The following is a 22,898-nucleotide window of genomic DNA, read 5'->3' as shown; positions in this document are numbered from 1 at the left end:
CTGAAAGTTTAGGGGAAAAAATCAAAGCAAGGTTGTTTTTAAAAAAATAAACTTTGCAAGTTAAGATATAAGAAAAGAAACAGTGTAGAATTACAAAAGTCACCAGCATTTTAAAATGTTGTAAGGTCAACCAGGCATGATGGAAGCAAATCTACAATTTACACAACTCCATTTTATTTTAGAGCAGCTCAAACTGGATTGTTACAGCACCTTAAAAATGGAAATGACCATAATGCTCTGCCTCAGTGGCGTCCAAATGGCACGTTTTATCTCCAGTGCCAGTTTAGTTGAACCATGTGCAAGACAGATAAACTGTTCAAAGCCCTGTCTTTGTATGCCTGTTTATATTTTGTTGTGTATATGTGGAAAGACTAAACATCCCAGTTCCATCCAGTCCACAAAGTGGGAAGCGGTTTCCCATGGTTCTTCTGGGATGCCGCTTTCATGTGGAAATGGTCTCTGGGTCCCTTTAGCCCCTCTGTTGTGACAGGGGATAATGAATTTCACAACATCTGCCATTTGTTAGCCCCGTTTGGTGTAAGTGATCTCCTTTTAATCCATGGACTTCCAACGTGTGTGCAGCTCCACAGCTGGAATGAAGCAGATGGATCCCAAGGTCTCTCTGGGGCTGTGGCAGGCCGGCTGGGGCTGGCACATCCTGCCCATCCCCTCCCCGGGCCCTAAACACAGAGCACTGAGGCACCCTGCCTTTGACCATTGCTCTCTGCTTGCTTGTAATCAAGGCCTTGTATGAATTTTTTGTCCACCTGTTATACTCATCCCTAAATTGCTCTTGGGACAGGGTCTGCTAAATGCTTATAATGTAAGCATAAATGTTTACTTTAATGTAAGGGATTTGTCATTCAGTTTAAAACCACAGTGAGCGGTAACTGAAAATTGGTGGTAGTATCAAACATCTAAACTCCAATATCAGAAAACTGACCCAGGATTTCTTCATTTTTTTAGAGACATGAACTTATTCCAGCTGAGTGATAAGATGCTACAGTGACAGAGTGCTTTAAAATCTGCATGAGCTGATTTTTTTGGCCTCTTGGGGGCAGTGGAAACATTCAAACCTGTTGGCAAGCAGTTACTCATTTGTGCATCAAGCAGTTACAGAGAAATGTTGTTGTTTATTTAGAGTTGTGTGTGAGCCTCTTTAGCTGCTAAATACTGCACTATGTTCACAGGCTAGTCACTAACTGTGTCTGTCTGCAGAGTGGTGCTGAGTAGGTAGTGTGCAGAGATTTTAAACTAAAAAACAGCTGCCTGCTGCAACAGAAAGCAATGCTATGAGAACAGTGAATAGTTGTACATTTGGGGGCTGCACCTCTAAGCAATGAGCTGAAACTTACCACAGAGCTCTGTAAAGCTGAGGAGAGCTTAGTAACGTCAGCAACCCAATTTCACGTTGTCGCAATATTTTCAGATTGTCAGTTGATACATTGTTGGAAAAACATCAGCCCCAGCTGTTTTAAAGCTGCACTAATCAGTACTTAGCAACAATGCATACAATAACTTTGTTCACTCATAGTGAGAGACCCACAGAGAATTATCACCCACTGTTACTGTTCCTCTCAACTCACTGATTGCTGTAGCATCTTTGTTTTGATTGTTCAGCCCACTACTGTACTGTTTTGCTTCACCACTCCCATCAGAGTCATTTCTCAGACTCAACTGAGAAATTTTAAAGAGTGTTGATAAACCCTATGTACACCACCTGCATAATACTTAATGGCAGACAGACAAAATTAGTGACTAACCTGATGAACACAGTGGAGCATTTAGCAGCTTAAAAGCCAGATGTTTCCCTCAGGAATTGTGGAGACTGAAAAAAGAGCTAAAAGAAGACTAAGAAGAGTGAAATGTACATCAGGTGGACAAACACAAGATTCAAATGAGTGCTAATGTTGCTCCATATTTGCTACATATGTAAAAAAGGAACTGTTTGCTAACAAGTTTGTCATGTTAACTTTAAAAGTAATATGTCAGTGCTGTGTTTGCAGCCTGTTTCCACTGCCCCCAAGTGGTGAAAACCAAAATCAATTATTACAGATTTAAGGATGACTATGATTTTGTGGAACCACCAAAGCTTTTGACCCGTGTTGTATTCAGTACCTTGTGAATTTTGTCGAAGACAGAAAGAAGAAAAAAGGACCTCTAGCTCCCTCCCTCACTGAGTTTCAGGTATATTGGACAGGAATGTTGGCCTTGAAAATGAAACTTTCTCCATAAGAGTATCAGCCAGCAATCCTAACGGTATGTAAATATTATACTTTGGTGTTGGTATTTAATGACACAGATCAGGAGGTGATTTGTTGGGGATGGGATTGCTTTGATATGAGACTCAAACATCAACAGAGCTTCAGAATCACCTCCTCATCTGATGGCAGGAATGGCTGAAATGCTGGATTCAGTCTTCAATCTTCATTCCTTTTAAACCTTCTGCCCCCATCCTGCCCTCTTCATAAAACCTGGAATGTGCTTCAAAGAATGCACACTATCTTTCTTCTATGAATAAAACATCTGTCATTCATCAGCCAGTACAATATGTGCTGATTTAACAGAGCATAACAGCTCTGCAAGGCAGAGAAGCTCCAGACTGTACAGTGTCCCGTGAGGCTCAGCTACAACCAAGTGTCACCTGCCTCCTCCAGACCTTAGTCTGGTTTATTTAAACAAAATTCAGGTAATTCATTTTGTGAACTGAAATTGTAAAAAGACACACTGTGCAAGCCTATGTGAGTCAATGAAAAGGTTTACAGCTCAAACAATATACCTTAAACAGGCGTCCAGGATAACTTAGGAGGGTCACAACATAAATCAGTGTTAAAGGGACCCTTCAACAATTTTACACAGGCTTACTTGACACAATGAATATATTCAGCCTGTGAAAATCAGTTGTATAATGTTTTTTGTGGCTCTGAAGAAACAAAAATAAAGTCACAAAAATTAACCCAGATGACGATGAGGTCGTCAGGATTTTCTCGATCTTGGAGACTGCACATTTATAACTGAGGGCGTGTGTTACAAACTATATATAGAGTTTGAAAGGTGTGGGCATTTAGGATGTGGGGGGGACCCGAAAAAAAGAGATTATTGAGATATATTATGAAAAGAGTCTGTAGATTCTGTATTTACTCGGCACAGAGTGCAGAGTTGGAAACCAGCCTGGCCCAGGTGGGCCGATAAGACCTCTTCGTCTTGCTCAGAAGCATTTTGAATCTGCTTGCTCCAGTTGAACGATGGTCTTGGTGACTGCTCTTTTATGTTCTTTGTGGTTGCAGTGAGGAGCTCTGTATTTATACTTGTAATCCAGCGTCAGATTTTATCATCACATGGTCTATAATACAGACTGTCAGTTAAAACAATCACAAGTACATTAATCACTAGATAAAACTTTTAGAGGGCTCGGCCTATGGTCGAAGTTCAATCCTAAACCTATTTCGCCCCCTACCGGTGAGAAGAGTGATTCTATCACCGCGCATTACCACCGCCTTCCCGGCAGGTGGCGCTGTGTGCTTGCATTGCTCTGCGCAGTTCCCCATCTAGTGCTTCCGCCAGCACAGAGATCAGAGAGCAACCGGCCGGTGCCAGGTCAAAATACAAACAATGGGCAAGAAGCACAAGAAGCACAAGTCCGAAAAACACGGATATGAAGGTATTTAATTTGCAGATAGCTCAAGCACTTATCCATTTGAGCTATTTTTATTCGTTTTTTTTTAAATATAAGGGCTCGAATCCTATGTTTCGCGCTTGGTAGCCGTGTTAGCATAGTATTAGCTAGCTGATTAGTTAGCCAGTGTACGACTAAATAAGCCACCCGATAGATATAACTCTTTACCGTCTGCATCTCTCTGTTTCCATACAACTCGGTCTGAAAAACAGCTTCAGCGACTTAAGTATACAATACTACGTTAGCTGTAGCCGTAGCTTCTCTAACGCGCCTGCTAGGTTCGCTAACTAGCTGTTAGCGGCTATTGTTTATAGTAGCTGTCAGTTAGCCTACTGTCAGCGCGATAACGCCTCCTGTCGACTTGGTGTCTGCAGAGTACGGAGAGAGACCGCTGAAGCTGGTGTTAAAGGTATCTGGAAACGAAGTGACGGCGGGAAGCTCGAGTCTGGACACATTTTACGACGAGCAGCCGACGGAGTACGACAAACCCAAAGACAAGAAGAAGAAAAAGAAGAAGGATAAGGAGAGGAGCTTTGGGTCACCGGAGGATGACAGAGGAAAGAAAAAGGTAATGTCACTGAGATGGGGTACTTAAAGATGTCTGGCCTCTTGAGAAGAGTAGCTTTACTTGGATTTTATTTATGTCAGGTTTAATGTTTATTTTGCTATGTTAGATGACAAAGAAGAAGAAAGGACAAGATGGAGAGGGAGACGACGACCGAGAACAAAGCAGAACTCCCATCCGTTCAGAGCTGGATAAACAGGAAGGTAGTATCAGATCTAAGCGTCTTTGGATTTCTTTGTACCACTACTTTTCTTAACCTGTTTAACCTTTCTTACTCGCAGAAAAAGAACAGACTCCTCTGCAGGAAGCTTTGAACCAACTCATCAGGCAGCTCCAAAGGTACAGTATTGATCATTTATTGATGTGAAGTTGCTTGGGATTGTTGCGTATTAACCAATCCCACTTCGTGAATCTGTCTCCCTTCTCTGTCTTACTGTTTTCCTAGTGCTGTGAATAAATACTATATGTGCGTTCCCTCTGTAGGAAAGACCCCAGTGCATTCTTCTCGTTTCCAGTGACAGACCTCATTGCTCCCGGCTACTCTTCAATCATCAAGCGTCCTATGGACTTCAGTACTATGAAGGACAAAGTAAAGAAAGAGTGTTACCAGTCACTGGATGAACTGAAGGTATTTGTCTGCGCTGCACACAAGCATTTTAATGCACTTAAAAACACACACACACAAGATGAGTCAAAATAACTGTGACAAAGAGGTTGCTGATGTTGGATACCTATCACAATAAAAGTCATAGAGATTAAAAACAAATTACAATGTTATTAAAAAATGTATCACCATAGTATTTCATTAGGTGCATTAATACTTTTTTAAAAAAGTGTCTGACTTACCATGTGTTGTTAATGCAGGTGGATTTCAGGATTATGTGTGAAAATGCGATGATATACAACAAACCTGAGACAATCTACCATAAAGCTGCTCGGAAACTGTTACACTCTGGAATGAAGATCTTGAGCCAGGTATGAAGAGATTCAGAAAAAGTCTTCCTCAAGGAATTACACCAACTGCACAGGCTTGTCCTGTTGTACAGTTCATTGTGATGAGAATCTGTGTGGGTCATTCATTATTTAAAGGGTAGAAGTGGTGTGTTTAAACTTGATATGGAGCTCCGGAACAAAACTAAATCATTTTGCTTTTGCCATGATGCAACAGATGGGGGCAGCAGATATCCTGAAATTGTTGGAAAAATGATTACATACAACTCCATCAGTACTACCAGCAGGTTTATCAGGCAGGTTTTCTTTCTCTGATTAATCACCTTTCTTTCCTGATAGTAAGTGTAAAAATTTCTTCTTTATTGTCTGTTCTATAGGAGAGGCTGGAGAGCCTGAAGCAGAGCATAGAGTTCATGTCTGACCTCGACCCTTCTACCAAACAACAAGGGAAGTCTGAGGAACAAGGGGGGACCAGCCTGGACCAGAACAGAGAGGGACCCACAACCACGGACACCAGCGAGAGCTCCCAGACACCTAGCACACCCAGGTCATTTAACCTGCTGAGTTTACACACGTCACAAGTGTTTCTTAAAATCTCATATATCACCTGAGCTGCTCTGAAGTTGAGGGGCCAAGGTTACAACATGAGGGTTTGAAATAAATGCCATGTTTTTTTTTTGTTTTTTTTTTACATGGTTACATTTGACATTATTCTAAAGTTTTTTTAAAAAAGGAAAAAAAAAAGATGTGTAAAACTAATATCAAAGCTGAATTTGTCAGTCACATCTCGACACAGAAAATGCTGAGAGAACTAATCAGTCTGAAGTAAGAAAGCTGCACCTTGATTGAAATCCCACCCATTTCATTCTCAGTCATTTCAGTTCCTGTGAATGTGTTTTCTTCTGACACTAAAGTAAATCAGTTTTCCACTGTGAGGCTGCAGGCTGAGAATTCAAGGAATGCCTCACAGCATGCTGGGTCTTGTTTTCTCTAATGGCTGTGCGTCTTAGAAATCAGTGCATTGTTGCCCAAAGATGTAACATAACCTGATGATTAAAATCATGTCAGTTATGAGTCACTGTCAGAGGAACAGCCAAAGAAACTTGATTTCCTTCTCTCAACTACTTGATACATTTATATATAGGAAAAATATATTTTGATGGTGCTTACTGATGTCAATAAAATGCTTACAGGTAGATTATCTGAGGAATGAAAGGCGAACGTAAGGGTTTAATGAACAGAAGAGTTCATCCAGATTTAATTCCTGCAGTGTTTTGCTGCAGTGTGTATGCTTTTTTATTCTCGCTACAAAGAAAAAACATTTTCATTCATGGTCAAAGTGTCTCATCTGCCATCTTTCAATTTGTGCTTAATTTGCAGACAAGACAAGGACTCCAAGGACGAAGCAGCAAAGGCAGAGAAAGAGTTGGAGGAAATCCGCAAGGTTATTGAGGAGTCTGGTGGAAAGCTGTCCAACAGAGTGCTGCAGTGTGATGTAAGGAAGCAGATTATATTTTTTGTCAGATGTACATATTCACAAATAAAAATATGGTTCTTTCAAAATAATGGCATGAAAAGAAAATTCATTGTAATGCCCTCAGTTGAGAAAATATCTCACTGGGGATTTGTTATTTTAGATGTTTTTTGCCTCTGAATGTGAGGCTCCTCTCGGGTGATCGATCAGTGATTCTGGAGTTGTTTATCTAATGTTCATCATCTCCATCCCAAACGTTCAATCACAACACCATCAGCTCTCACACAGAAAAAGTGTTTTTTTAATTGGTGTTTCCTGCCATTCAGTGCCAGTCAAACTTTTTTTGTTGTGTAGTTGGAGTTTGCGAGGCGGAAGTCTGATGGCTCCACCACTTTGGCTATCCTCAACCCAGCAGATCCATTAGCAGGAGGTAAGTCCATCTGGAACAGAGCTCCAATAAAGTTTGAGAATTTTATAAAAGTTTTTTTGCAAAAATGTCAAAAAACAGTTTTGGAAATGAGAATACTTGCTGGATTTCTTAGCCCTCTAAGATTGTGATTTTGGAGTGTTGCTTGGGGAAAAGAAATTTGTAGATGTAGAAGACCAAACAATGATTTGAGAAAATTATTAGCAAACTAATCAGTAATAAAAATAATAGACCCGTGATAAGTAAAGAAAACAAGGTGGAGTCAGTGCTTGCAGCTAAGATATTAGTGTTTCCTGTTTCAGATGTTGGTTACTGTCCTGTGAAACTGGGCATGATGTCCAACCGGCTGCAGAGTGGTGTCAACACCTTGCAGGGCTTCAGGGAGGACAAGAGGAACAGGATTACTCCAGGTACTTTACTGTGATGACTTCATGTGTTAACAGAAACTTAAGATGTGTTGGTTTACAGCGCTGATAATGAGCTGTCCTGTGTGTAAAACACTTTCTGCAGTGTCCTACATGAACTACGGGCCGTTCACCTCTTACGCACCCACCTACGACTCCAGCTTTGCTAATATCAGCAAGGAGGATTCAGACCTTATCTATTCTTTATATGGAGAGGAGTCCAGTCTGCAGGGCTCAGACAGGTATGTACAGTGTGATCACAGACGCACTCAAGGTCAGTGGCATTTACAGAAAACGTCACTTGAGGCATTCCTGGCTGATTACTTTCCAGATGTTTCTCTTTTTTGCCAAGTTTACTCTGTGTGGAGGAGGTCAGTTGTCAGCTGTAGACTGGGCTTTAACTGGGCTTTATCACTCATTTTTATTTCAAAACTCCCCTTTTCAAAAGTCTGCTTTGACTCCATAATGACATGCACTTGAATTTTATGGCACTTTTTATTTCATAACGTCCATGACAGTGGCGTTGTTACCGCCATCTCACTTTTCAGCCAATCGCATGCTCCCTGCCACTCCTGTGCTAGCAAGCTTAAAACTGCTACATGATTTAGTTAGTAAGCAAGTTCAAAAACACAGATGTTTTCTGTGCCTACTTAAGCCAACAGGAGCTAGTTAACAATGCTAACACAGACTCTTCACTTTGATGCTTAGTATTAAGCTCTCAAGCCGGCCCAGCTAGCTAGGTAGCATGAGCAACACTGTTAAACTAAGTCTTAAAAAGTTTTGCTAGCAGAACAGAGGCAGGGGACATATGATTGGCTGAAAGTTGAGAGGGTGGTGACAGCACCACTGTCATGAACAGTTATGGTAAGAAATAAATATGTCACTATGCAAAATGCAGTAATGAATTAAAAAGGACATCATAATTAGAGGTTCTTCACTAAATGTTGGTTCATTATTATATTTTACAGAATTCATTAATCTTTTTTATTTATTTAATTTTGAACAATTTTGGGTTGCATATATCTGCACTAAGAGTCTTATTGATTAGGTGACTGGATGCTTTGTGTTTAGAACAAAGTTCCCAAGAAAGTCATACAGACAGTCAATTTAATCTTACAACTGTGGTATTCAGAGACACAGCTGAAATGCTTTGTTATGGCATTTAAGTGTGTCGTGTATGATTTGTGCTAAACTAATGTGCTGCGTAAGACATGCTGCTGAGTATGGTTTCAGCTTCTTTTTCCATTGTACGTGTTGAATCATTGCAACACAGACATCCTGGTCACTGTCTCGAATGTCCTTCATTTCTCTTCATAGAACAGCACTCTGTGGCTTTGTTTTCAGATGTATGAAAATTTATAATTACTGCCAGGAGCATATGTCTCTGTCTTAGTGTGTAGGAGGTTCAGTTTCACCAAGTGTCAGCAGCAGTGTCAATATCGACTTCTCATTATTCTTGGCCAGCAAAGTAATTCAGATTTTTACCCTGCTGCTGCTTAGAAAACAATTGTTGTAAATGTATGTGTTTGTGTGTGTGTTTGGCAGCTTGTCAGAGTTCCTGGCCAAATCGGATGAGTATGTGTACAAACTGGCAGACAATCTCCTGGATGCAATGACGAACGGAGAGCATTCAAAAACCCTGAAGGAGACAGAGCCAGTAAGCACTTACCGCATCTTAACTAATCCAAATGACTCTCTTACCACTGAGTTAGACAGCATGAGCTGAAAGAATTAGAATGATCAGTTTACTGAATAAGTTGTGTTTTATTTCTGCCAATTGTGCCTCTCTAGCAGGTGGAGAAGCCAGCACATACACAAGAGGACAGGGATGACAGTGAGGTAAGAGATTGTACAACTCCGGAGCTGGATCCCAGATAAAAGACCTGTCGTGTCACCAGTGATAAACAGGGTCTGTACATCGTCTCCCTCACCGTACAGTACAAATGGAAATGGACAATGAGTTCATAATGAGAAATATCAGCGTGTGCTATGCAACACAAAACCGGAGCCGTTCACCCATTACTCATCAGTGTTCAACGCAATGTTTTGGAAGAGTGGCTCCCGCCGTGCCGTTGTTGATTGTAGAGCACATGTTCTTGCATAACACCTCTTGTGTGGATCCTTCATTTCATTTTGTCAGTATAGATGGTCTTTGCAGATGGTTGCTGCATCAACCAGCTGTGTCAACATAGCAGGGGCCTGCCTTTAGCTTTGATCCATCCACGCATGGAAAGAACATTTCCCTTCCAAACACAGCGGCGCTGCTCGCTAAAAGCCCGGCTGGTGGAGAATTTGGAGAGGCCCGTGTTTTCTTTCAGTGCCCGCTGGCTGCGCGGCTGAATCGCTCCTCAGAGCAGCGGAGGAAACCAAAGCGCAGGCCCCTCCGTCAGGCACACAGCAACCCCTCTGTCCTGGCTGTTTGCTGTTCTTGGCCGCTCTCCAGTTTATTCTCATCCCCCTGCTCGGGTGTTGCAGCTTTTCATTAAGTTTGATTTCATTGGAGCAAAGCAGCAGCGTGACTAAAGAGGCTTCAAAAGGCCTGGATGTTCCCGTGAAACGTCAGCTGTCTAGCGAGAAATGCATTTTTCTACTCTGACTAAACATTCTGTTTCCCCTCTGTCCACGTAGGTAACTGAATCTGAAGCATCCAACAGCCGACTCGACTTCCTGTGCTCCGCTGCAGGCCTGCAGATGGCTGAGGAGCTCTCTGGAGGTAAAACCTCTTATGCGTTAAGTTTATGTTAGATTTAGGAATGCAAATAGCAGTGATTTTCAGTTAATACTAATTTCAGTTCATTATATATATATATTATTTAAACTTCACAAGTTTTCAGGTCTATTGTAATACAATAGACAGTACTGGTTGAAATCTCCTACAGAAGTGATTTCAGTCCAATACACACTCCTCATTCTGTGTTAAATTGCATTCTAAAGTTCAGCTGAAACTAACATGAGGCTGACTTAGTCAAATTGAGCGGTCGTCATCTATCTAACACAGAATTCCCCCTTTTTGTCTCCAAAAAGAGCTGAGAGGCGGTGCTTTACATAACAGCTTTTACATTAACTGAGCTCTTACATTGGAATTGTCAGCAAGGGACAGCTAACAGGGATAGGAAGGTCCCAATGGGCATGTGGGTATTGTTTTAAAACATACTCAAAGTGTACACCACATAGATAGGAACACAGCAAAACATTTTCAACTCTACAGTAACAAGTGTATCATTTTGACAAAGACCTATGATGGATCCACATCTGGTCAGCTCTGACTGCTTCATCTGTGACTTTAAAAAATATGGGAACAAAGACATTATACTCTAAATGCTGCTGCTATTAAGGTTGTTTAAAAAGAAAAAAAAAACAGCCTCCATCTACAGCAGCTAGGTGGGGGCTCAACACTCTCAGATATTAATGTAACTGAGGGCTCCGTATCAGGGTTCAGAAAGAATGGATGCATTGTGTTCAATATGTGTAACCAAGGACAGGAGGTGTTAGCACAAGGTAACTGGAGGAACCTGGAGGAAGTATTAACTGTGTGTGTGTTGTCTGTTTCTCCCCCACCTCCCCCCCCATCTGTCACAGAGGCCCTGCACTTCCAGCAGAAATTGGATGAGACTACAAAGCTGCTGCGCAACTTGCAGGAAGCACAGAAGGAGCGTCTGAGCGCCAAGCAGCCCCCTAACATGATCTGCTTGCTGGCCCCGACTGCTAAGGAGCTGGAGTTGGGTAAGAGCCTCTCAGTGCAGGGCCCCCTTTGTTCCTCCACTAAAACCGTCACGTCCAGCTGAAGACCTCTAACAACACTCCTTTTACCTCTTAAGCGGCTTTCAGCTTCAGATAAGAGTTCACAGTTTAAACAGTGACACTGACCTTATTCTCAGAGATGTGATAGTTGAACTGCCAGTTTTGTTTTGACTGTGTGGGTGTTGAATGTTGAACTGAACCATTTTGTGCTTTTCTGGGAGTTTACTTCGGTTAAGCTGGCTAACGCTGTTCAAGCTTATTATCACTTGTATGTTTCTATGGTAAATCTGTAGGTAGCTAGGTTGGCCTAGCCTACCATGAAGATTGGAAACGGGCAAACAGCTAGCTCTGTCGCTATCCAAAGGTAACAAAATCAATAACACGATATCTTGCTTGTTTAATCAGCGCAGAAACCAAGTGTGAAAACAAGTTTTGTGAAGCCTTTCCTCCCAGTGCAGTGAGGTTGCCAGGCAACCAGCTGAGAGTCAAGGAGGTTTTTAGCCCCATGTGAAACCACAGCCTGTCACTTTTACACTTTGTTTTTGTGTGAAACAAATAAGGCAACTAGTGCGCTTTAAAAACACTGATGTTACATTTGGACAGGCAGGCTAGCTCTTTTCCCGTATTCGCTCTTTACACTAAACTAGCAGGTTGTTAGGTCCAGCTACATATTTAGCGTACAGATATTAAAGAGTGCTATCTACTTCACATCAAACTCTCAGCAAGAAAGCAAATAAGCACATTCACCAAATGTCGAACCATTCCTTTAACACAAGGCAGATGGATATATCTTCTGGCAATAGGTTTAATCAATAGGGGAAAAAAGTGAAATTGAGATTATCTTGGATAGCCCCCCTTTAAAATACAAACAACACAAGGCTTTATATAATTCCTTGCTGTTTTGCTGATGTTCCTTCTCTTGCCTTTACAGCTGAGAAGGTGACCGGGAACCTGGCCGAGCTGACTGGCCAAGTGGCGCCGTGTGACGTCAGCAGCATCTATGGCATCAGGAAGGCCATGGGCATCGCTTTACCTCCAGAGCCACCTGAGCCCCTCATAGACCTCACAACAGGTAAAATAGCTGATGTACAAACAAGCTTCACTTCTGCCTATGAGGAAGCAGTGGGCCATGCAGTATGGCAAAGACAGGTTTTTCACTTGAATATTTAATTTTAACATTTCCTGAATACCTGATATTTAACCTTACAAATTTCCTCCACAAGTTCACACCTCTGATATACTTTTAAATGTTTTCAGTGCAGGAAATGGCTGAACCAATGGAGACCTTGCCAACTTGTCAAGATGCAGCTTCAGTTGTCACTGTAAAATGACATTTCAGCCACCCTCACTCAGTTTAATAACTTAAGTTTTGTACAAAAAGGTGCTTTTTGTGTGACATTTGTATGCATTTCAATCAATAAACCACTTTTTTTATATAGAGACCTTGGTTCTTGTGAATTATTGCACAACAAACCACAGACTTAGGAAAACATTTATTACATTCTGTAACTGTACAAAATCCAATGTCACATTTGTTCACATAAAGGCCAATACATTATTACTATTATTATTATTATCATTATTATTATTATTATTATTATATAACCACAAATACAGACGAGATGACGGTCTCAAAAGGTAAGGCCACGAGACAAATCAAGTTTTCAGAGGCACAGAGAGCGATCCAGGTTGGGTCACGTGATCATCTGAGCTGGAGCCAGAAAAACATTCACAGCAGGCAGGTTTGTTGGATCACACAGACTTAAGGACACCAACGAGATCGTCACAGATTCCCTGTGTTGCAGCATATATTCAGACAGGCAGCAAAAGACACTGAAAATTGATTCTTATCAGCAGAATAAACACAACAGATGGCATACATAGAGTACATGTATTTGTCTACCTCCTCCTGAAATGCAAGCATCTTGTCATATATGTTACTCAGGCCAAACTGCACAGCTGGAACCTAAAAGACCTTCACATAAAGAGATGTTAAACCAAGGATACGGTAATGTAACGATCTGCAGCTTGGTCAGAAAGAGAAACTACTTTCTGTAATCTGACTAGGTCTAGCAGAAAGGAGAAAGAAATTTTTTTTTATCCACTGTACAGCCTGTTTCTGAAACAGCTCTCTCTAACAGCCTCACATATGTCTTGCTCATTACACAGTAACAGAGCAGAGTCTCCATCCCTTCACAAACAGGAAAACCAGATGGGTTTCACATTATGATCCAAACAGAATCCATTGTTTTGTTTTTAAAGGACCAAAGAGGTCTTCAAAAATTACGCAACTGTATTTGGCATTAGTACAATTACATTTTTTCTTTCACAAACAACATCTAAGTTAAAGACAAAAAAAGGTAGAAAAATGACTGATCACTGGACGTAAATGTGTTCGCGAATAGAAAAAGATTGTGATTGTACATATTGACCATCTCTCCGGGCATGACTGCCACATCCTGATCTGACAGATGGGGTCTCAGAATGTTCAATGTCACATCCACGCCTCGGTATTTTCATTCAGCAATATCACAGGAACACAGCTGTATTACAGTCAGGTCTGTCTCAACACTTGTGGTGTGTGCAGGAGTGTGTAAACTCTTTGACTTGTGTGCACAAGTCTGTCTCCAGTTCGGTTTTTCGCTGTGGCTGCGTGGCCTCAGCTCAGCCCCATACCTTGCTGCTTGCTCATGTCGGTACACACAAAGAAGGTTTTTAGCTCCCCTTTCCCCTTGACGTTGATAAACCCTCGACACTCACACGAGTACCCCAGCTTCTGCAGCACGCCGGACGTTTCCTCCGTTACCTGGAGGAGGACGCAAAGCAAGTAATGCGCAACTGCAGCTAAGAAAAGTCCATTTTTTTTTTTTTTTTTTGCATGGTGCCAAATAAATGTAATCATAAAACTCAAATGAAATTACATAGTCCCAAATAACACCTGACGTTTCTTAAAGAATATACATATCACTTTACAGCTTCATTATGACTGCATTACACTGTAGCTATGGTAGTATTATATTATAGCTATTAGCAGAGACAATGTAATTCAAGTCGTTTCTCCAGTTAAAATGTGAATTGCTTTCAATCCACAAGTAAATGTGACACACAGCAATAAAGTACAGTTTCAGGTGAAATGCAAATAAAATATGTTCATCTCATGAGAGGTTCTTATGACTGGCTGAGGATGGGGAATTGTTTTTTCTGTTGCTGTTAGAATGGATAAAGAAAATCAAATCAGGGCCAGAGTCAGAAATTGTATCTTTGTAAATCCAGCCATGATTTTGTTGAGATTTGTTGTGCAAAGCTATGAAGCATAACTGTAAGAGAAGCGACATGTGACTGTTGGACTCTTAATAACACCAAATGAAATATCACTGTTTGCCTTTGTTGTACTGCACTGAATGTACCTGGATCTTCCCGAGCTCCCCTGTGCTCTCCATCCTGCTGGCTACGTTGACTGTGTTGCCCCAGATGTCATACTGAGGTTTCCTCGCCCCGATTACTCCAGCTATCACTGGGCCATGATTAATGCCTGTAGAAAAAAAAACAAAACAGTATTTTGCAATAAATTGTGTTATGTACATGTGCAGAATTTACAGAAAGAAGTACAACATGTAGAAGATTAAAAATAACATGAGATTCATCCATCTACAGTGAACCAGGCTACACACTGGTTCAGCAAGTAGAGAGGTGGAGAAGTTCAATGAAGAGGTAAAATGTGAGTCAGAATGAATGGATGAATGAATGAACATTTTCGTTCATTGCTACAATGCTGCCGGTTTGTATTTTCGTTTTTGTCAAGGACATTAGCCAGCAAAAGAAATGCTGTGTTTTGTGGAGGGCACACTAAAGTACTAGCCTGGTTAAAAAAGGTTTGGATAATACTTCTACCTTTTTTAAAGTCACATCAGCCATTTTTAAAATTCTTCCCCAGTAACCCAGACAACGTAGAATGAAAATGTCTGATATTGAACAGCAAAGAAATTTAAAATATTCACTGCATCTATCAAGATGTTTGAGTGCTAAAATTGGGAGAAATAATCTGTTTCACAGCTAATCACATTACCGCACGTATTGCATAAGAATGTGATAACACCATAAAAAGTGTGTGTCCATTTATCTGATGGGGCCCCATCACCAAAGATGTGACTTTCAAGAGTAGAAGTCAGTGTATTGTGTTTCAGACACAGCTGCTAATAGGGGCAGAAATCTGTTAAAGACAGTTTATACCACTCAGTTTGACATTTCAGTGTTTATGCCTTTTGTACATTTTTTTATCTTCAAAGAAATGTAAATGTTTTAACCAAAACTTTTATCCAACATGTCTGCTCACAATCAGCTGTCTGGGAGTAACTGTGCCAGGACTGCAGACACGACAGTTATTCTGCAGTATATAAAGCAAATGTTTGAGTGTAACATTTACTTTATATATATATCATTATCTATCATCTGGTGTACTGAAGTTAACTGCTAGTCATTTCTCCTCAACATTACAAGCAAATTTCTGTCAAGGGTTACAGCATATTAGCTTAAAAAGATGGGTTTGCTCTGATAAGATGGTTGAACTTTCTCTACAAACCTGAGTCTCTAACAGCCTAATAATCGAGTGCCGGCGAGTGCTGCTTCTCCCATTTCAAGAACACTGCAGAAATGCCAATCATGCAGAGCGTAACCACGGAAACCTGTCGGGTTATTGTGTCGGTTCTAACAGAGCTGGATACAGTGCAGTGCAGTATTCAGTCAATGAAAGGTTTATGCTGAGGCTGCCGAGCAGCTGAGCACACTCACCCACGCGAAGCCTGAAGCTGTTGAAGGAATGTCTGTTGATGCCGTCCAGCTTGCCAATCAGAGCGATGGCAAACTCCACCATGTTCCCTATCTGGGCGTGTTGCTTCTCTCTGTCCTGAAAGAATACAATCACAGCCGCGTCATTCCACAGCTCCATTATAACGGCTTCGAGTTTTATGGTTATGACAAGTCAAAAAGTCGGGTGACAGCTTGCTAAAAAACACTTCGCATGGGCTGATCTGATCCTGGTCTGATCCAGGTCTGAAGCAGTAGCTACTCCACCTGATTGTTCTCCTGACCAGGCATCCCGCTAAGCCCAGCAGCGGCCATGTAAGTGCTGCCAATTGTCTTGATCTTCTCCACACCACTGAACTTTGGCTTGGACAGCAGCTGTTGTGGGTTAGAGGAAAACAAAAGGAGTGATTTGCACTCATCATCATTTACACTTCTTGTTCCTGCTAGCAACTGCACGGTAGGGATTTTGCTACATAATAATACTGTAGTGTTCCAGCATAATGTTCGCCACGTCAGGATCCACATGGTCAACATTTGGAATTGGAATAAGTACATAAACATAGCTACTGATAACAGACTGGGGCTTTAAAGAGACATCTGTCATGTATCACAGAGAAGTGTTTGGTAAAGAACAAAGGGATAAGGATGTATAAGGGGATTTCCCTCTCTGTCTTCCTGACCTCGTCAAAGTCTGCGATGATTTCGTTGAGCAGCCTCAGGCATTCCAGGCCCTCCTTGTTGATATCACACTCGGTGTAAAACTCCTTGAAATCTGGCACCGAGGCGAACATCACACACACACAGTCGTAGGACTTGTAGTAGAGATCCTGTTGGGAAAAACCCAAAATCAAGAACTAACAGTTAGGAGTTTTACCAAGGAGGAGAATGGGATTGTTTGGCTTTTGGTTTGCTATTTTCAGACAGATGTAACTACTGCAACAAGTCACAACACGTTTGGGCTGAAGGAAACTGACTGATTACAAATGCTACAGGTGCTTGCAGTATAAACATGCAGTATTACTTTGACCCCACACAAGCTATTGTAGTTTGAGAAATCTTTTACACCCTAACTCAAACGACGACACTCAAGTAAAACTACTTCTGCTTCAGTGGAATATTTCCACATAATCACCACTCATTTTAGCATCAATAATTACAACACTGGAAGGCATCTTTGTACTTTTACAATAAAGCATTCTCAGTGATGATCTGATGACCTCATGAATAAACAGCACTGTGGATGTGTACAGTATCATGTTTTACTCAGGGGCATGAAATTCCCTCTGCTTGTGTTGACTACTATTTTCTGTCTTTTTCTTCTTCTTCTTTTTTTATTGTTGTTGCTCAACTGACCTGAAGTCCTCTCAATGACTGAGTGAAACATTTACACCATCTTAGAAAGTACACAACATTTTGGAAACACCCAAACATCACGGGAGACACTACACTGAAAAACTTCCTCATGTTATAAATGTAAAACTGAATTACAGTGATTCATGGTGGCAGGAAAAAGGATGTGAATCTTTGGAACGATCTGGTTTTCTGCATTAATTGATTAGAAAATGTGATGGGATCTTCATCTAAGTCACAAGTACAGAATGCAGTGTGTTTAAGCTGATATAACACAAACAATTAAAACCATTCATGTCCTTATTGAACAAACTCACTCAAAATTTAGAAAAATTTTAATAGCTGGTTGAACCTCAAACAAACTCTTTCTGTAGCTGCACATCAGACCTACACAACGTTCCTACAGGACTGCTTCAGCTCAGACACATTCTCAAGATGTCTGGTGTGAACAGCTCTGTTCAGGTCATTCAACAGCATCTCTACTGGGTTGACTCCAAAAGGTGGATTTTCTTTGTTTGATGTCGTTCTGCATGAGGTTGATTTTGATCTTTAGGGTTATTGTCCTGCTGCCTCACCCAGCTTCCACTGAGCTTCAGCTGGCAGACAGCCACCCTGACCTTATCCTGTAGGATACCTTGATAACCCTGGGAATTCATTCTTCCCTCCCCTGTTGGTATGCAGTGCCCTTTTTATACATGTAATGTTGCCTGTTCTTCCCAAACTGTCCTATTCTTGGATTCATCAGTTCACAAACTCCAGGCGCGCAGTGATTCTGTTAAGCCTTTAGCTCTTACTCTGAGCTTCCATTTCACCTCATTAAGCATTCTGCCTTATGCCTTTGGACTCGTCTTAGCTGGGCACCCACTTCTAGGAAGCACAGAGCCACATTGTAGAGACAAGTTTTTCTGGCTGTGGACTGATGACTATCTAAACTCTCTTTTTTTTTGCGAGGCATGGTTCACATCAACAGATGCTTCTTGTGAAGAACAAATTCAAAATGTTGAGTATGAAAAAGTAGCTCTAAAACACACTCCAATTTGGACTTCAGGTTTACTAACTCTTGATTCCACTTAGCTTTTGGTGATGTCATTAGCCTATGAATCTTTGAATTATATATCCAAATGGGCAAAGAACAACACACTGATTTCGGTGTTATTGGTTAAACGCAGTTGTGTTTGTTCATAATTGTGACTTAGACAAACAGCTCACCATATCTGAAGATAAATTTATATATAAATGCAGAAAATTCCAGATGGTTAATTATTTTTTTCTTGCCACTGTAGACTAAACTGTAGATAAACGAGACTCAGTTATAGCATGGTGAAAGAATTAGTAATGAATATCTGACTTTTGCTTACTTTTTACAAATGTTTTACCATGTAATATCCATTTGAAAAATAGACTAGGCAGCATGTCACCTCGTTCTTTTTATTCTCCCCGACAAACAGCGCTGCCACGTGGGCTGGCAGCACATTCTCCAGCAGGAGCCGGTTCAGGTTCTCCCTGGTCTCGATCTCGTCCTGCTCTGTGTGGTTTTTGTACTTAAGCAGGAAATCCTGGCGGAAGCAGGACTCGTTCTAGGAGACAGAAACACAGTGACGTTAGAGCAGATTAAGAAAACCATGACTTATAAACAATTTCTTGTCTGAGTTTTCCCAGATTTCTTGCAGCCTAATAATTAGTAGACAGATAAATATATTAGAGATATATGAGTTAAGTCGTGACAGACTTTACTTCAGTGAATCTGAGAATGTGTCTCCTCTATTTGCACATCTTTTATACATCTAATTGGTTAACATACTCAGTTTGTCTGATTTGAATGTGAAGGATAATAATGACAAAGAGATGAAATCAGGAGGAGGTAAAGAGTGTCATTACCTGTTGTGAGATAATGAGCATAGTAACCAGGAACAGGGTGATATAGATACAGCTCATCACCTGGGGGTGTTTCACCAGCCCTATCCATTTCAGGAATAATTCATCTTTGCTGTAGAACAAATGAGAACGTTCATGGCTAGACTTCATTTAGAATTACATATTTAATGATTATTCACTGTAAATAGGAATTAATGACTGTAATGTCTTACTGAGGTGCTGGGACCTTGACCCCCAGCACCCATATTGTTCTGGTTATTAATGCACCAATTAATTATTATACACCTTAACTGCTCTGATTCAGTTAAGTTGTGTAATAACACAACCCACTCGCAGATCAAGCTGTTATTGTTCTGAGCATAGAGGTCATATCCATAGGCCACAAAGAGTTCCCTCTTGGTGCTGAGGATGATGATGTAGTACGCTGTGGAGGCCACGGTGAGGAAGAGCACTTTGAGCTCAAAGCTAACCCGCAGGAAGACTCCACATGCGATCAGGGACAGGATACAGCAGTATACAGAGTACTGAGGGGGAGAAAAAGGAGAAGAGATGGAATTAGGACTGGTACAAATACCAGAAACAACAGCTTTCCACAACTTTCCACAGCCACAAAAACTGACAGTGAATCACAGTATCATGACAACATCATAATTACACCTGAGCATTCAGGTTCACCTCAAAGGGACTGATTACTGCAGGACAGGACAAGTACCCAGAGTGGTTGCATGCCATACAGATTAAAGTGCAAAACCTGCTTGAGCCACCCAGTCATCTCCTACATTCATTTAGCATGGCCCATGTGTCCGATATTTTGCCATGCACTGTGTCTCTTTGCCACTGCCTTGAAAAGCTCTGAAACTCTCAAGTAATAGTGCAGCATAAATCCACCCTCCTAGCGTCATGTTATTATTGTCATGCAACATGTTATTATTGTCTGCTGTTAACTAATCCATCACTCACAGGCAGGTAGAAGAGTCCTCCCTCTAATCCTTGCTCCCGGGAATGATTTCTGTGACACAGGTCAGCGTTATCTGCTGTCCCACTTGTCTGGACGAAGCACTGCAACGGGATAAAAAAAGATTTGACTGACAATCAACCACTGTACATAGTGCTTTGGCATGGCAGCTATAAAGTGTAGCAAAGCCAGAAATAGCAGAGTTACATAATGACCCGCTCTTAACACTCAACATGTGAGTGTAGTCTTACCAGGTTGAACACTGCCAAGATAATGATGACCGTAGCGGTGATGGTGGCCAGAGGGAGGCGCACGCACGGCCGCTTCACCACCGCCTCTGACACAGCTGTCAGCCACTGGCACGTCGACAGCTTCTCTGGAAACAGGCGCTGTGGAGGATAAAGAGAAGTGAGGAGAAAGATGGAATCAAACAAGTTTAAGGAGCATGTGACTCTTGCGCAGTCATCCATCTCTAGACATCATGTGTGAGTGATTCAGTGCTGCCAGCTATTTCCAGTGAGGGAATCTGTCTGAGGAGGATAAAACGCTGCCCGTCAAGGACTGAATGTCAGGTGTCACCTGCCAAGTCAGTAGGTTAGCTATAGAAAGACCCAGCGCTGTGAATGCTGGGGATAGCTTCCATGACATGTTTCCATTCACAGACTGGCTAATTCTGGCATGGTGAAACATGCATGCTGACGCCACACACAACCTTTTTCACCCTTGCCTTTGTTTGCCAAGCAGTTGCCTACTGTAATATGTTTGTTACATTTTTGACTTATGAACCTCTTACGGTTATCTTAACATCTTACTCATATTTTTAAAAATATTTTTTAATATGTTGTTTTTCATTTAAAAATTCATTTGTACATTACTTGTTGGATAACACAGCCTAAACAATGGGGAGCTTAAGAAAGGCGTTGGACAGATGGTGACTAAAACTACATTTTTGCTTAAGGCTTGCTGTATTTATATGGTGTGGCCTTCAAAATGTATTAATATAATAATCTATGAAGAATTTCACATTTAATCTTCCCATATAATGCTCAAAGAAATTGCGATCACTGAATACCTCTGTGCAGCAAAACACTTTAGAGTCATACACATGTAATGCAGGCCAGTGCCAGGCCAGCATTATACAATATGGGACTTAAACTCATACTGCTGGACAAATGGCAACACTTTCATGCTGCTTGAAAGCTTCCTGTCAGGAAGTATGAAAGTGTCGTTGTGACTGTGAGGTTTATTTTTACCACTTTTTACAAACCTAAATATTAACTGGGACAAACTGCCTGAAAATAGCTGAAACTTGAAATGAATTACCTAAATATCTAAAAGTTGAATGTGAACATTGAGACTTAGCACACTGACCTGCAAGGGACCTGCAAAACAGATGGCCAGGGTCAGCAACAGTACACAAACCAACGCTCCAAATGCCGTCCCCAACATCTGTCGACTGAGGGAGATAAAAGCCAGAGTATGTCAGAAATTGGTCTCCACAAGCATTTTCTTTTCCCTATCAGTACACCTACTGTATAATCTTCATAGTGTACTTTTGAGATAATAGATGGCTCGTGAGAAATTATGTCTGCTACATCTCACAACTAAGGTACAAAGAAAAAAGATGCAAACTGTCTGTTCTTCCCAGTTGCACTACAAGATAATAACTGTCAGCACCTCTGTAATAGATTTTTGAATAACACAAGAAAATTTGATCATACTCACTCCTTTGTAACAAGCATCTGAATCACAAAGATGCAGAGGAAGATGATGGTGGCACAGCCGACATAGTGTTTGAACATCGGCAAATCTAAGGATCGGTACTTAGAAGGAGAAACACAGAACACACCTGAACCTCTGCTTGAATGGAAATGTATGACAATGTACAAATATACAGTCCAGACCATAAGTATTTGGACAGATACACATTTTTGTTCTTCAGTCTCTGCGCTTCAGCACTTTCAATTTGAAATAAAATAATGGATATTACATTGATGTGCCACGTCTCACCTTTAATTTGAATAGGTTCGTGTATGAGATAAAGCCCTTTTCACATATAGTGCCCAAACTACAACAATTCAAAGACTGTGCAAGTACTTGCAGTCTGGACTGTAAATGCTCTGAATGATGTATTTGCAGCTTTGTGTCAAACTAACCTGTTTTTCCAGCTCTTTCTTTGGAAACCACAAAGCTAAACTGCCACTCTCTTCAGACTTCGACCATTGCCTGAGAGAGAGGAAGGAAGGAAGGGAGAAATCAGGAAAGGAGGGAAGGAGGAGAGAGAAAAAGGAAGAAATAAAGAATAGATAATTACTCTGACACTACAAATGTCACAAGTTGAACATCTGTATTGTGACTGTTTTAAAGGGTAAATCAGCTGGATCACATTGTGTGTGAATAGCTGCTGCACTGCGCTCTGTGGGTTCACAATCGATACAATGTAATGACTTGTAAAAAAAAAAAAAAAAAATGTTCGCAATTCAGCTGCAATCTGTTGCACTTGTGATGATGTTAGTCAGTAAACAAGTGGTGGCTGTCTGGTGCTGGTGAATCAAGAAACACATGCAGAATGACAACATTTTTTTTCTTTTCATTATAAAAATATAAACTTGTATGATATTTTTCATGAATTTTGAAAAACATCATTTTACTAAATCTACTAAACGCACACATTGTG

General features: G+C 41.0%; 2 protein-coding genes across 5 annotated transcripts in view; one reads left to right on the top strand and one right to left on the bottom strand.

Annotated features, from left to right (window-relative positions):
* Positions 1-3,537: 3,537 nt before the first annotated feature.
* On the top strand, positions 3,538-12,678 carry brd7 (bromodomain containing 7). Its single transcript, XM_018666836.2, has 17 exons — positions 3,538-3,661; positions 4,051-4,244; positions 4,351-4,444; positions 4,523-4,580; positions 4,725-4,869; positions 5,106-5,216; positions 5,570-5,739; positions 6,573-6,687; positions 7,021-7,096; positions 7,396-7,503; positions 7,604-7,739; positions 9,043-9,154; positions 9,289-9,336; positions 10,126-10,210; positions 11,077-11,220; positions 12,170-12,310; positions 12,496-12,678. The coding sequence occupies exons 1-17, from the start codon at positions 3,613-3,615 to the stop codon at positions 12,567-12,569; spliced, it is 1,860 nt and encodes a 619-aa protein (XP_018522352.1). The 5' UTR covers positions 3,538-3,612; the 3' UTR covers positions 12,570-12,678.
* A 38-nt stretch (positions 12,679-12,716) lies between these two features.
* adcy7 (adenylate cyclase 7) overlaps positions 12,717-22,898 on the bottom strand; it is a 52,121-nt gene continuing 41,939 nt past the window's right edge. For 2 of the 4 annotated variants that reach the window (XM_018666833.2, XM_018666835.2), the window contains 13 exons: positions 22,378-22,447; positions 21,947-22,044; positions 21,593-21,677; positions 20,473-20,610; positions 20,227-20,325; positions 19,552-19,790; positions 19,270-19,378; positions 18,810-18,968; positions 16,722-16,868; positions 16,309-16,416; positions 16,027-16,141; positions 14,646-14,770; positions 12,717-14,044 (listed from right to left, as the gene is read on the bottom strand). In XM_018666833.2, the coding sequence (XP_018522349.1) occupies positions 13,898-14,044; positions 14,646-14,770; positions 16,027-16,141; positions 16,309-16,416; positions 16,722-16,868; positions 18,810-18,968; positions 19,270-19,378; positions 19,552-19,790; positions 20,227-20,325; positions 20,473-20,610; positions 21,593-21,677; positions 21,947-22,044; positions 22,378-22,447 (1,639 nt within the window). In that variant the 3' untranslated portion in view covers positions 12,717-13,897. The remainder of the gene's footprint in view (positions 14,045-14,645; positions 14,771-16,026; positions 16,142-16,308; positions 16,417-16,721; positions 16,869-18,809; positions 18,969-19,269; positions 19,379-19,551; positions 19,791-20,226; positions 20,326-20,472; positions 20,611-21,592; positions 21,678-21,946; positions 22,045-22,377; positions 22,448-22,898) is intronic. The other 2 variants (XM_018666834.2, XM_051076879.1) reach the window with 1 other exon arrangement.

The sequence above is a fragment of the Lates calcarifer genome, linkage group LG2 (genome assembly GCF_001640805.2).
Source record: "Lates calcarifer isolate ASB-BC8 linkage group LG2, TLL_Latcal_v3, whole genome shotgun sequence".
In the NCBI taxonomy this organism is placed as follows: Eukaryota; Metazoa; Chordata; class Actinopteri; family Centropomidae; genus Lates; species Lates calcarifer.
Note: the sequence above shows the minus strand (reverse complement) of the source record. Positions and strands in the feature narration are given on the sequence as shown.